Source organism: Zeus faber (assembly GCF_960531495.2).
Source record: "Zeus faber genome assembly, chromosome: 18".
Taxonomy (NCBI): Eukaryota; Metazoa; Chordata; class Actinopteri; order Zeiformes; family Zeidae; genus Zeus; species Zeus faber.
This window is the reverse complement of record NC_137210.1, coordinates 18642111-18657867: the sequence shown is the minus strand read 5'-3', so window position 1 is coordinate 18657867 and position 15757 is coordinate 18642111. Positions and strand designations below refer to the sequence as shown.

General features: G+C 43.8%; 1 protein-coding gene across 3 annotated transcripts in view; it reads left to right on the top strand.

Annotated features, from left to right (window-relative positions):
- The window catches only part of galnt13 (polypeptide N-acetylgalactosaminyltransferase 13), a gene marked incomplete at both ends in the record, with an annotated part of 39295 nt that extends 24287 nt beyond the window's left edge, over window positions 1-15008 (top strand). Inside the window, 3 exons of one of the 3 annotated variants that reach the window (XM_080019305.1) lie at window positions 2690-2824; window positions 3087-3116; window positions 7672-7851. In XM_080019305.1, the coding sequence (XP_079875431.1) occupies window positions 2690-2824; window positions 3087-3116; window positions 7672-7851 (345 nt within the window). Of the gene's footprint in view, window positions 1-2689; window positions 2825-3086; window positions 3117-7671; window positions 7852-14867 lie in introns of those variants that run through there. The other 2 variants (XM_080019307.1, XM_080019306.1) reach the window with 2 other exon arrangements.
- Between the last annotated feature and the right edge of the window lie 749 nt (window positions 15009-15757).

Genomic DNA, 15757 nt, shown 5'->3' with positions numbered 1-15757 from the left:
ACCCTCTTCCACACAGTATAGATGGAGACAGGTTTATGCCAACTTGCAGTTTCCTACTTTATTATATAAAAATGTTATATCTATCTATCTGTCTATCTGCCTGTCTGTCTATATGTCTAAATGTCTAAATGTCTAAATGTCTATCTGTCTATCCTGTCTATCTATCTGTCTGTCTATCTGTCTGTCGGTCTATCAGTCTATCGGTCTATCTGTCTATCTGTCTATTGGTCTATCTATATCGGTTTTCTCATATGAACTGCGGACAAGGTCCGGACATTGTCCAGAGTTTCCCGTTCACACACACCGCTCACAACAGGAGATTGTCCGTGTCGGACGTGTTCTCACCTCCTGGAAACACTCCATTTAGTTTCGACGAGGGGCGGAGCCTGTGTAGAGCGAGCAGGAGGCAGGACCTGACCCAACGACGCATGACGCTGCGGATATCGCGGCGTTTTGTCGGCCTCCGATTCCTCCGTAATTGTTTTTGCGTTGATACCACGACGACGTGCATTCGGACGTATCCGCGATATCAACGAGTGGAGTGGAAAGCAAAATACGGTAGAGGAAATCAGAAAAGAGTAGGAAGCAGCTACGCTCCGTCCACCAAGATCCCAGCCGCGTGAAAAGGTATGGAGGCGTGAGGGACAGAGCGGGGAAATATCCTGTGCAGGTGCTTTGCAGAACTTTGATTATGTGCGGTGCAGACGTGGTTTTGGCACGTCCTGGTCTACGTTGGAGTATTTGCTAGGTCTGGTGAAACCCGCACTAAACACGAAACATTACACGAGGGCGAAAAACCACTCGAACTGCACGTCGGACACCGGCCGTCGTTCTCCGGGGGTACGCCACGCCGAGCGGCTCTCTGCTGCATGTGGCCCAGTGCGTGAAGTCACATCCGCTCCGAAGGAGAACCTACTCAAGCGTTTGATTCGCCTGACGAGAGGGGAACAGCTCCAGACGACTACAGGTGGATCTGCAGAGCGGGGTTATCCTCCGGTTGCCGGTGCCGCCGACCGAAGCCGCACTCCCATAATCTCTCCGAGGGATGATCCAGCTTCTTATCACAATCAGAAAGGATGACTTTCAATTGTACTGCAAGGGGTTGTCGACCGCAATTTCCGGTAAGGATTATTATTTTTTCAATGATAACGTTAATTAAATACATTAAATATTTAGCCCTGTTATTATCTCAGCTTAATGTTAACTGTGGGAATATTGTGCATTTTGCTCATGGTGGTTTCTTTTGTTCAGCTTCACAGATACGCGAGGCGGCCTGGTCTAACACATGACGCACGAGTGCTCGGCAGCTCTCCTATCTTCCAGATAGCTGAAGAACAAGATGGTTACTTGCTTCCCCGTGAGGTGCGTATCAACTACGATGGCTATTGATGCGAAATGTTGGCCAGGCTTTTTCACTGACGTGCAAAGGCATCTTATCTGGTGAATGGCTAAGTATGTAGGTCCACCGCACGGTTTGTTTTTTCTCCCCGCACCTCGATATAGCAGGTAACAGTGGAAGAAAGAAAAACAAATCTATCCATGTTTTATTTTTCTGCCACGTAGACGGTGCGGCGGTACCCATGCACCCCATCGGAGACGCAGCGTACCCTCTGAAGAAGTGGCTCATGAAAGGGTCGACCCGTCGCCATCGGCCTGACTCCCGAACAGGACACCTTCAACTCCCGTCTATGCTCCACTCAAATTGGGGGCCGAAAATGCATTTGGACGTCTGAAGGGCTGTGGGGGATGCCTCGCCGAGCGCAACGATGCGGACGTGTGTGTAATGCCTGACGTTGTTGCTGCTTGCCGTGCACCGCACAGTGAGATAAACAAAGAGAAGCTTTTGGCTTTTGATGCTGCCACTGACCTCCCATAACAGCCTGACACGGAGGTCTTTCATGCCCGCGAGAGGTAACACACAACGGATACCAGAGGCGGTGACGGGCGTTCTTTTAAAAAATTCTATTTGTAAATAAAGATCCTTCAATGTACTCCATTTGCTGTTATTGACCCTTTTCTATTGAATGGTGTCCTGGCTCGGTGTTTCCCAATCCTAGTCCCGGGGACAACCTGCCCTGCATGTTCATCTGAATCAGGAGTGTCGCAGCAGGGAAACCTGAGAAACCTGTGTTTCTGGTCTGAATACAAAAATGCTATATATTTGGATAAGATCACACAAATAGTGCAACCGGTTTAATAAAAACGGTATAGAATGGAACAGAGGGTAGCAGACGTTGACTTTCTGAGCAGTGTCAGAGGTGGGTGAGATGAGGGCCCCGCCCCTGGGCGCGGGGGTAGCGTGGCCGTTGACTCCAGGAGGTGTGTAGGGGGTGTTGACGCGGGGCGTGGCAGGCGTCCGCTGGACCGTTTGTCGCCGTAATGAAGTCATGTTCAGAAGGACGGCCGTCGCCGGCGCCTTCTCCGCCCGCACCTCACTCCGTAGCCGCCCCTCGTACTCCAACCAGCGAAGCCGTTCTCGCTGGTTGTGGAGTCCTTGTGCACCTCACCGAAACCGCTCCCTCATCTCTGCCGTTCGCCTTTCCGAGCCTGTTCGATTCCTCCTCCTCCTCTTCTCAGGTGGAGGACGACGCGACGACTTCACCCAAAGTATTTTTTTCGTAGGCTTGACTACGTACTCTTTCCGGCTTTGGCATTGCTTTCGTCAAATGAGCATGTTTTTGTCGTCTAGGTTTTCTCGTACACGGCGGACAAGGAGATCAGGACGGACGACCTGTGTCTGGACGTTTCCCGCCTCAACGGCCCCGTGGTGATGCTCAAGTGTCACCACATGAAGGGAAACCAGATGTTTGAGTACGATGCCGAGGTAAGAAATTTCTTTCCCCCACAGTTTTGTTTTTTTTACGATGGGATGTGAGCTGATCGAGACATTGGTATTATTAAACCACTGAACACGGATACAGGGAAATACATGTATTTCCTGTCTTGGCCGCCAGATGGTGCCACATGTCAGAGTTTCAGTTTTTATTTTTGGATTGCCACAGTGTCTGAAGTGCATTTTGCATAAAAGCAGCTTTTTATCTGCCATATAATCAGTACATCACGAGTATTCTCTCCTCTAAATATAGTATGTTGGTAAATGGCAGTGTGATTTTGAGGTAAGGTCTTCCAATCCTCTTTCCTTTTTACATCATGTGCCGTGTGGGTGTTGTGTCATAGTAATATATTATCCTAAAACAGATCTGTTACGGTTTTTCCACAATTGTTTACACACCTTTTCTGAATCGTCGGCTCATTTTCATTCCAAACTCTACGCACAAACACAAAATACAAAACTCTACTAATCCCTAGCAAAAGCAAACACTGCATTCAAAACTGTTCCTTCGCATTCCAAAATGTTTTTTTTCGTTGTTCCATCAAAATGACACACACACATCATGCTATGAATAGATCTTTCTACCAAACAGCAACAAAAACACACAGATGTCAACTCAAAACACTGCTTTATCAGTAGGTTTATTCCTTTTGCATTTTCAGCGGGTTGTAAAAGATAGTAACATTAATTTATATCTACTCAAATCGATTTTTTTTATTTATTGGTTTATTTGATCTTATTTTATTTATTTATTTTTACATTATTATTCTTTTTATTACATTTTATTTACATTATTGGCAAAATGTATTTTTTAGAACACCTGTGTTTAATATGTAACACCTTACATACCCAACACGGGAAAACCAGGGAAAACGTTGGGTAAATGAAAGGGGTTTAAAAACAGAAACTGTGTAGTACTGGAGCTCTGTGTTAACACCTGAGGACTGGTAACTGGTAACTGGTAAATAAAGCTCTGCATTGTGATCGCCGCTGCTTTCCAAAGGAACACAAGACATTTTATCTTTGAATGTTGTGCCTAATGCAGAGAACTGTGTGTTTTGCAAATAAAAAAAGTGTGATTTAGAATTGAAAACTGTGTGTAAAGCAGAAACTGTGCTTGTTATTCTGCAGCCTTGGTTTCGGGATTTGGTACAAGTTCCAGGTTTCAGTCTTGGTTTCAAGTTCTAGTTTTAGTGTGCAAACAGTTGTAAAAAACTGTTATTTCTACATATTTGGATGTCATTAGTCAGTTTAATTAAATATCTATGTGTAATTGAGTGACCCCCCCCTCCCTCAATGTGGAATATGGAGGCACATCACCAAAATTTAATTTGATTTGGTGAATTTCCAGAGTGTCCACTCTTCCTGCAAATCATAAATGTGAATGAATTAAAACAGTGCTGGTTTTTTTGCGGTTATATAAACTGGTAAAAAAAAATTGAAGTACAAAATGTGAGGGTTTTAAACATCGGGTCAAATAAATATAAACATAAATAAACAAATAAATCATGAATTATTCAAGTTTCTCGTTTTCGGTTTTGACCCACTTTTTACAAAGCAGATGTTGCGAGCTGCTTACGAGAGAGAACGCCAACAAAAAAAACCCCATAATTTGACTTATAGGAAAATGACAATAAAACCGTACGGGCCGTTTTGATTCCAAAAAAACAGCCCTAATGCATTTTGAGCCTCTCAACGAGAAAGCATCCTTTATTATTAACAATTTATGTGGCTATTTTTAAGGGCATTCATGTGGCCCTTTAAGAGTCTTTTAGAATGGGATGGTGTGTGATTGAGATGTCTCATCTGACCCGGGAGAAGCAAGGAAGGAAGGAAGATGGAAGGAGGGAAGGAAGGAAGTAACGAAGGAAGTAATGGAGGGAGGAAGCCTGGGGACCTGACCAGGGATCTGCTCATTACACGTTGTTCTCTGGGAACATTGCTAATACGGAAAACTGAATAATTCATAAATGAATACTGGTCCCTGTCAGAAGTAGCAGTGGGGGTTTCAACACTGTCAAAGGTCAGGTGGGGGTTTTATTTTATTTTTAGCGCTAATGTGACTGAATATGACTGATAGTGCATCAAGTCCGCGTCGACGGCAGCATTAACTTTTCATCTAGTCAGAGGTAGCCGGACAGGAAATACCTGAGAGGGTTTTTTGTTATTTCCTTCCTCTGTATTCCGGTTGTTTTGAGCTGGAAAACAATTAAAAAAAAAAATCCACCTCATCACCTGTGGATTCAGTCGGAGCTACCACAATTACAAATATACGCGGGGTCCAGTGGGGTCGACCCTGTTAAAAGAAGTTCATTGGTTCCGGCCTGGTGAGGTCTGAGCCACTGCGTGTAGTGTTGCCACCGTCAATGGGGAAAAGTAAGGGACACCTTGCCAGGGGCCCCAGCACAAAACGAGGAGGGGTCTGGGGGTCCTTTCTGCACCAATTTGTTCTTTTTATGCATCAATTTCAAAGTAATCTCTGCCACTCTCAATATGAATGTAAAGGAAATAAGGAAATAATAATGAAAAATGAAATAATATCAATAAGAGTAAAGCACAGTTTCATCAATTATATTGAGGATTAAAACATAAGATCATAGGCATTGGCAAAATGTTCGGTCCGTCAAAATAAACTCTGATATAAAATTTGGTATATTTGGAAGAAGCAAACGACCTGGTAGACCACAGAGACCGCTATGGTGCACGACTGAACAATTCTGAATCAATTCTCACAGTTATGTTATTGTTTTTTTTATTTTGTAGAACTTACTCCGGTGCGGGCCAGTTGTCCTCAGAAGAATATATATTAATGACGTTTAATACGCTGCGCTTTGTTTAATCCAATTGTCTTCTGGTAATACTTAATTTTTTTCAAACATAATAACGGTAAATAGTAATAAAGTAATGCCTGTCACTTTGTAATTTCCTATGAATAACACTTATATTCCTTTAGTTCAAGTTCAATCGTGACTATATCGGTGCATGGCGATCTGTGTGCTCCGTCAACTTGCACAAACGCACACACAAGATTGTTGGTCACAAACCTCTGATACTGAATGGCCGAGCTGGATGACACCTGAACGACGCCATGCTGGAACTGCCCCGAATATGCATCTTATTCAGATTGCCTGTGGGTTCGTCCGATCCATGGCGTCCATAAGGTTCTGAGGTCAGAGGTCCCGCTTGTCGACCGATCACTAAGCTGCAATGCTATCATGTGACCTGTGTGCGTCATCGTTTGCGCATGCGTGCGTTGTGGCAATGATAAAAAAAACAAAACATTTTTAACTCACTTATTGCACAATGGACTGATCTGGATCAAACTTGGACGACGGCATGTCAGGTACTGCCCCGAATACAAATTTTATCCATCTTGTCTGTGAGTGTGGCAGATCCATGACATCCATTGACCTGTTCAAAACTTGCCTGTTCAGAATGGGCTGCACTGCGGACGTAAGTGTCACAGAGCCCTGAAGCCACGCCCCGCTCAAGCACACGGCTCGCTGTTCGCCAAGCCCCGCCCCGTGAGCTGAGTGGCTCGCTGTTCGCTTGTTTATTGAAAGTTTATTTATCTTACACGTGTGTGTCGTCCTTCCCAATTGCACGAAATTCGACACGGCACGTCCTTGGGTCCCCAGCAAAATATCCGTCAAGTGTGAAGTAGATCGGATGAACGGTTGTCGAGATAATTGAAGGACTGTCAAACAGTGATTTGACAGACAGAGATTCCTTCCTTTATAGTAGTGTAGTATAGTTCCTATAATCGCCTGATCAACGATTATTTGAGATGATCATGGTTCATTTGTAAAATCGTTACATTCCACAGTAATAATATGTGTAATATGACTACCTGCATTTTGAGATAGATAGATAGATAGATAGACAGATAGATAGATAGATAGATAGATAGATAGATAGATAGATAGATAGATAGATAGATAGATAGATAGATAGATAGATAGATAGATAAATAGATCAATGGATGGATGGATAGATAGATAGATAGATAGATAGATAGATAGATAGATAGATAGATAGATAGATAGATAGATAGATAGATAGATAGATAGATAGATGGATAGATAGATAGATAGATAGATAGATAGAAAATAAAGCTGACATAATATTGAATAATCCAAAAATTATAATGACGAAAATAATAATAGCCCTTTTATGTTCGGTAAAAAGGTTTTACTCTGAGAATCTTATATAATGATGGTGGCATATATTGGGGCAACAAACGACGATTAATTGTAAATTGAATTGTTTGTATGACTATTAATCGTATGACTGACTATGAATTTGTATGACTATCTAAAATGTCACGTTTGTGACAACCCTTGTTTTCTAAAAGACTCCCAAACACACAGAATAATGGCAGTGAAACTCCCCATCCCCGCCCCGGAAATGTTGTGTTTAATGTTTAATTTTAGGCAACGTCTGTCACATGTATTTGTCGTCAAGTTAAACCTTAGTGCTCTGTGAGTAGTGCAATAAGGATTTATATTCATATTTGTATATGAATATATGACACCACCTCCACTATTGTGTTTATAATGTATACTCAGAATATGCATGAAAAAGCTAAGAAAAAAAGCTACAGTCAGCACTTTATGCTGTATTATGGGCTCCGTTATATCAGAACAAAATATTTTTATACTTTAAGTACAACTTATATACTTTAACTTAAGTAGAAAGGCCAATGTGGTACTTTCACATTTAATAGAGTGCATTCTGTGTCAGAGCTTATTTCACTATGCTACTCCTATCCTAATCCTAATTTCATTAAAGTAAAACAACAACAATATCAACAACCACCAAACCCCCGGCTCCTGCAGAAGCTCTCCTTCCTGCACATCATCACCCAGTCGTGTCCGACCCTCGGCCGGCTGGGGGACGCCTCGTACGGCCCCACGGTGCAGTGCTGTAACGACAGCCCCCTGCAGAGCTGGACCCTCCGAAACCACACCGGCCTGGAGGTGTTCAGACACCTCTACTTCAGCCCCACCGATTACTAATATGAGCCCGGGCTGGAGCAGGTCAGTGCAACTAGGCCTCGCTGCTAGTTTGGGGTAGACCAGCTGTAGTAGTGTAGTGTTAGTCTCCAAACCTTTATAGTATAATTATTATTATTATTATAGTACTAATTATTATTATTTTTTTTTACTTTTTCAAATAGTTAATCATTTTTCATACATTTTATATATGAAGATGTTTTTATGCATACGGTATATTTTTATATATTACAAATGTTTTAATCAATTTGTATGTATTAAACATGTTTGTAGTATATTAATAAATGTGAAAAAACTCATATATTTTTATTTTAATTCAAATGTATTAAATTATATATTTAATTACATATTTTCTCCATAAAGCATATATACTAAAAGTAATAAAACAAACAAACAAACAAACAAAAAAACCATCATGAGATTATATTGTTCATTATATTTATAAAAACCTTTTTTTTTTAAGTAGATTGTTTTTGTGGCCCTCCTGCAATTCCCCCAAGGACCCCTAGCGGGCCGCGTACCCCGGTTTGGGTCCCTGGGTTAAGGGGGATCAATATCTTTTTTTTTTTTTATTGTGCCATCCGTGTGGAAGGAATCACCGCAACGCAGGTTATTTATAGCCGCTGCTTTAGATTTGGAGCTTCCAGCCATTAGTCAAAACGTTGATGCAGATAGTTCTCAAAGGCATTTAGTCGCTATTACCGCTGACCTTCTCCAAGTAAATGCAATAAGACAGGAACACAGACACAGAGGGCCATGACAGACGTCCCATCAAGATGGTGCCATGTGCAGGCCGCTATCTGCAAGACCTTTAGCTGGGCTTCATGCTAAATTAGATCTCATTTGACATTCATTTCCCAACATAAATATTTTATTTTGATGTGGAAATTCGCAGGCTTTCCCCCGGACGGCCGCAGCTCGGTCAATAAGCCTGAAATGGCGGCGGCGGCGGCGGTGGCGACGGATGGGGTTGTGTGCGTGTTTATTTTTAGCTGATTATCCCCGCGCTGGGCAAATTGAAACGGGGCTCTCCATTGTTTACAAGTTCTTTTGAAGTGATCCTTCATTTTGAGCCGTGCTTTCATGGCCCTGCCCTCCCGGGGTAGAGAGTCCTGCATGGAAGCACTCCACGCCGGCCTCCGAGCAGCTGTGTACACCCTGCGCCACGTTCCCATTGTCCAGGCAGCGCATTTCAATTATCACCGCTCTTCAACGCTCCCTCTATTTACATTATTTTTTTATGGGGTTTATTTTTCCTGTGGTCATTTACGGAGGGTATCGATGTATTTATCCAATCTGGCTGATCTGAATACGGTCTCCAGGTTGCCAGTTCTGTTCCGCCTCATTCTCCTGAATAGCTGTATCTCCGTGGAAGCTGCAGAGCGAACGCACTCTTGCATGTCGCAGTGTTTTCACTTTTCTTTTGTGTGTGCGTGTGCGTGTGTGTTTGTGTGTGTGTGTGTGTGTGTGTATGTGTGTGTGTGTGTGTGTGTGTGTGTGTGTGTGTGTGTGTTGGATAAATTGGGTAAGCGGCTCCTGAGGCTGCTGGTCTGTGTCAGAGTTGCGGTGGAGAAGTGACCTGCTGTTCGATGGCCTGATTTGCTGCCTCCACACTCTCCACTTCATGGCGCTGCTGAGAGAGGACACACAGGACACACAGGGGCCGCGCCGCCATTAGCCCGAGGTCCGCGGAACTGCCGCCCTGACAGAAACACTCTGCTGTGTCTTTAGATTTGCCGCACACCCGGTCCATCCCCGAAGAGCCACTTCCTTCCAGGTTGAACAGGAATTCTGTGGCCGTCAGCAGGTCCAGTGTGCCACCGCTCGGCGACAAAGGGGGATCAATGTTCCCCCCGCCCACGGCCGATGTTAGGAACCTGGCCTCATTTAATTAGCTGGTCTCAGCTGTGCACACACACACACACACACACACACACACACACACACGCACACGCACACACAGGCACATACACACACACAGTCCTCTGACACCGCCTGGTTCACTGGGAGGCTGAGATAGGACTTTTCTCCGCCTCACAGGGGCCATGAAATAGTAATGAGCAGAGGACAAGGTTCTCCACAGTTCTTATATTTTCATTCGACGTGGAGTGGCTTTTCGTGGCCCCGCAAGGGCCCTCGCATGTCTCCTCTTGCGTCGTTTCTGTCGATTCCTAGTACGTCTGACTCCGTGAGTGAAAGACAAAAATCGTTGATTGAGTATCCCTTCGGTGTTTTATGATTTTATAGACATGGTGGACCTCCGTCTTTGTTTGTTTTTGCAAAACTGAGAGGCACAACACCTGTCTGTTTCCATGGCTTGCCGTTTGACACATGCTGCTGAAACTGTACCTCTTTTAGACGGGCGCCGTCATTCTAGGAATATTAGATTTAACTTTTTCAATTTGTTTGTCTTTACTCCTAAAAGTGGGAGGACAGAACTTTGTCAGGTTCAGAGCTTTGGGTAGCATTTTGTAGGAATCGTTTTTTTTTTTGTTTTTTTTTATGAAAACATAAAGATACTGGAGAAGACAACGGTGTCATAAAGGACGTTTATGGTCGGCTCTATTACTGTGTGATGACAGGTGTTTAAGGTGAGGCACACACACACGCACACACACACACACACACACACACACAGACAAACACACACCTGCTTCTTTGGTGTTTATCTGTGTGTGTGTATGCGTGTGCGTGTGTGTGCGTGTGTGTGCCTGTGTGTGTGTGTGTGCGTGCGTGTGTGTGTGTGTGTGTGTGTGTGTGTGTGTGTGTGTGTGTGTGCCTGGTCTTTGTATCAAAGCAGACTTCAGACAATTGCATGATTTATAACTTTGAGCGACGCTTCAGATCAAACAAGGACACGGCTCGGCTGTGCGCTCCCCAGATTAGATATTAGATATTAGATTGTGGACTCACCGTCAATATTTAACACATAATCACATTTTAATGAAGGATTATCCAACATCCTCGGATCAAAAGATACTGCTCTTACGCGATCAGTCTTTTTACATCAACTCCATCACAGACAACACGGTCGCTGGTTCATACAGTATACTGTATGAATCATTATGATGCATTGATGTTTTTCTGCTGTAAATAATTTACATGCAAATTGTTATTTATGTGTCTTACGGAAATAACCGGGCTGGAAGTCGTTTTGGTTTGTTTTCCAGCCATAGTAATTGCCGCCTGATTGATTTAAAATATACTCAAATGCACAATGGTTTGTCAGATTATCAACGCAATGAATCGGCACCACAGTAAAAATGATCACATAAAGACCCAAAACATGTCATTTTCAAAATCTGCAGCTGTGAAAATAAGGTAAATATTCAGCCATTAGAGTTTAGAATCCCTGTAACTTGTTTCTTGAAAACTAACACAAAACAACCATTTCCATTTCGAACCCCATGAAGGGCCCCCCGGGGGGCCTCCGGACCTCACATTGAGAGCCACTGATTAAGTAAATATCTTGGTGTGGTGTACATATCCTGTTGCGTTGCTTTTCAGGTTGGAAAGTCAAGCTGGGATTGTTATAAACTCTGTAATGCAGCATTTGATCACATTTTTGGTCAGAGATGATTGGGATGGCTGGAGATGATAGGAGATAGGAGGTCCAGGTGGAAAAGTGAATGATTCTTTACATGTATGTTACCACAGGAACCCCCAGTAATCTATATATGACAGTTTGATGAATTTTAAGACATTGAATTGTGTCACTTATTCATTCCCATTCACAGACTGAGCTTCCCCGATCTTCAGAATCAGAATCACAATCTGTTCATTGGGCCAAGTACATTCACAGATGCCAGGAATTAGTCCTAGTGCAGACAGATGAGTAGCTTTAAAATAGATTATAAATACAATAACTAAATGTAATAATAAATATAAATTATATTAATAAATGCATGTTATAATAAATAAATAAATAAACAAACAAACGTATAAATAAATAATGATAAATAAAATAAGAAAATAAATGTTTAATAAATTGCAAAAAAAAAAAAGGCTATGAGAGGGACCTTAGTGGCAGTAAGTATTGACTGGGTACAAATATGAATAAAGTTGGATATTTCTGTTTATGATGATTAATATTAATTATAATATGTATACAACGGTATGGACAAGGATAATAATGCATTAGTAGGCAGTGCCTATGAAGCTACTTTCTTCAACTTTCTTTTAGGTGAATAAGAAACTCATTGTCCTCCCAATGTGATCGTAAACTTGATGAGGAAACTCAAACCACTGCATTACAAAAGTGAGAGTAGTTCTCATCAGTTTCCTCTGATGAAATGGACTTGAACGTCTAATTATGTCCGATGCGACTCCATTTCTCTGTCTGGTCTGGAGCTGTGTGCACACTGGCCATTGATCAGCAGTAAGATATGGATTTATGCATGTTACTAGGCTGCCCGAGATCAACTCCATCACTACGGAAGCTCAGAGCACAGTCCTCTGCCTGTAGCTCTGGGGACCTGGCGGCCTTTTGCCCAGATATGACCTACAGAAAGCCATCAGAGATGCCAAAACAGACTACATGCATTACATTTACATTTAGTCATTTAGCAGACGCTTTTATCCAAAGCGACTTACAATTGTTCAAACACTGACGGACGCAGCCATCAGGAGCAATTAGGGGTTAAGTGTCTTGCTCAAGGACACTACAGCGTGCTAGCAGGAGGAGCTTGGGATCGAACCAGCAACCTTTGGATCACTAGACCACCAGCTCTACCTCCTGAGCTACCATCCCCATGCAGGAGCGGAAAAATGACGGGGGGGACAGGGGGGTCCGGACCCCCCCTTGCTGGGAAAAAAACAGAGTTGTCCCCCTCAATATATCATTATAAACATAACTAAATAATGTAATTATATATATAATAAATACTATAAAGGGAGAAATAGTAGTGATGCCCAACCCCTGGGAGGCTAGCTGAGGACCAGGACGACTGCACTTTGTCCCTAACTACAGCTGACGTGAGGAGAGCTTTTAAAAGAGAAAACCCACGGAAGTCACCAGGGCTAGATGGCATTCCAGGCCGTGTCCTTAGACAGAGCGCCGACCGGCTTGTGGAGGTATTTACCTCTATATTCAACCTCTCTCTGAACCAATCTGCAGTCCCCACCTGCTTCAAACAGACCACCATTGTCGCCGTACCAAAGAAAGCTTCCATCACCCGCCTGAGTGACTACCGCCCTGTAGCAGTGACCTCCATCATCATGAAGTGCTTTGAGCGGCTAGTCAGAACCCATATCTGCACCACACATACACTCCCAACAAATCTGACAGTGCACACCAGCCTCTCCGACCTGGTTAAGGGAAACACATACGTGAGGTGTTGTTTGTAGGGTACGGTGGCACGGTGCATTGTGCTGTCTCACAGCAACAAGGTCCTGGGTTCGATTCCCGCCTGGGGCGCCGTTGGCACCGCTCTCCGGTGGGTTATCTCCCGATAAGAGGCCTTTCTGTGTGGGGTTTGCGTGTTCTCTCTGTGCTCAAATGGGGTTCCCTCATTGGAGCATCAGTAAGGACCTGCACCACCATTGCAGAGGACGCCAATATCCTGGGTCTCATCTCCAACAACGACGAGACCGCCTACAGAGAGGAGGTCAGTGACTTGGCAACATGGTGCCAGGACAACAATCTCTCTCTCTCAACGTCTGCCCGACTAATTGACCTCTAATGATTGTTGAATGATTGTCGATTGACGCCCCCATACACATTGATGGAGCTGAAGGCGTGTTCATCGGTCCGGGCAAGCAGACCCTGCGGCGCCTAGATACTGTACTTCCTGAGGGGACTCATAAAGTTTGGCATGTCTGCCAAAACTCTCATCAACTTTTACAGGGGCACCACTGAGAGCATCCTCTCTGGCTGCATTACTGCCTGGTACGACAGCTGCTCTGCTGCTGATCGCAAGACCCTCCGGAGGGTGGTGAAGACAGCGGAACGCATCATCGGCTGCCATCTCCCCTCCCTGCAAGGCATCTACCACACAGGATGCCTTAGAAAAGCACGGAAAATCATGAAAGACCGCAGCCACCCAGTGGCTATGCATTGTTCACGTTGCTGCCGTCTGGTAGGCGTTACCGGAGCATTTGGGCATGGACTACCCGACTCGCAAACATTTTTTTACCCCAAGTCATCAGGCTTCTCAACCAACAACATATGCTTTTTTCACTTGTACATTCAATGTACATTTCCTAAATTTAATGTGCATATTCGTCGGCACACCTCCACTTCATATAATATTTCATATTCTTATTCTTTAATGTTCAGTCATACTATCCCTTTGTCTACTACCACCAGGATACATAGCTGTTTTCCCCAGAGTGTTTTTTTTTTTATTATGTGTATTTTTTCTATTCTTGCCATATTTCTGCCATTTTTGCTCATTTGGGACTCTTTGATCATTTAATATCTTCTTTCCAAGGCCTTCTACCTTGTTGTCGCTTGCCGTGTCACAAGAATTTCACTGTTCAGAATGACCCCGTGTTATGCTGTGCATTTGATAAATAAAACAATTTCACTTCGGATGCATTCTTCCAGAGTGTCCTATGACTTTTGGATTATTTGATTAATAGGGAGGCAGATGCTGGAACACGGGACCCTACTCAGCGTAATGCATTATACACAGTGTTGTTAGGAGACAGAGGACGTTTTCTTTTATGTTGATGAAAACGTTTTAATTTTTTTTTTAGAATGCAAAAGCACTTTTGGAAAAGGGGGATACCTGACCCCCCCCCCCCCCCATGGGTCAATAAATTACTGTTTTTGTACTTTTTCTATGGACAAATGGAATTTCAGACATGTTCCTTCCATCAGTTCTTTTATTCTTGGTGTGATGGAGAAATTGATTGCCGCGTTCTGTGTGTGGCTTTGTGTGGACCCATGCTATTGTCCCCCCATATAAATAACCTGCATTGTTGTCTCTCTCTCTCTCTCTCTCTCTCTCTTTCTCTCTCTCTCTCTCTTTCACTCTCGTTCTCTATCTTCCTCCTCCTCCTTTTTTCTATCCCAGCGCCTGACCCTGCTGCACGTGAACAGCAACCAGTGCCTGGACATGCCGTCGGAGGAGGACAAGATGGTCCCCACGCTCAGGGACTGCACGGGGGGGCGCTCGCAGCAGTGGCTGCTCCGAAACATGACCCTGAGCATCTGAGACCCCACCTCATCCACCTCCACCGCCACCTCCACCCTGGTCCACCACCACCACCACCACCAACCAACCTGGACACCCTCATTTCTCTTCTCCACAGGCTTGTAGGTATCAGCGGGACCTTTGTAGGTCAGACAAAAGCAGCCGTGGTGAAGGTGACCTCCTCCTCGGTTCTCCTCGGGTGCAGGGAGGAGATGGTTGGGGACGGATGCACTGTAGCTGCCCATAGGGACTATGAGCTCCACGGTGGTCCATGGTGGTCCTGCTCTATTTATCGGCCTACATCCATAAGGAAATCCATGACGGGATGCAAGACTTATCATGGTGGTGATGTGCTTTTCCATATCTGTCTTTACCATTGTACTGATAGGAAAAGTCACTTTGGTAAACAAAAAAAATAATAACTATAACAAAACTAAGGATTTCCATCCTCCGATGGTCCGTAGAAAAATTACTGCAGGAAAAAGAAAACCCAGTGCTGCTACGACATTTTGCTTGTTTTTGGGAACAACGGCATGGCTCATCAGTTAATGTTCCATTGTGTACAGCCTTGGAAGAGACCGGGGGAAGGGCTGCAGCTGATTTGATTCGTTCCTTAGATTGATATGGAATAGGTATGCCTTAAAGTACAAGATCAACTTAATTTTTTTTTCTTTTTTGAAGGAAAGACTGTGGTTCTGGAGTTAAATAGCACTGCACTTGCTGTTAAATTAGTTCGGATTTAAATTGAAAGAATGTAACACCAACCAATG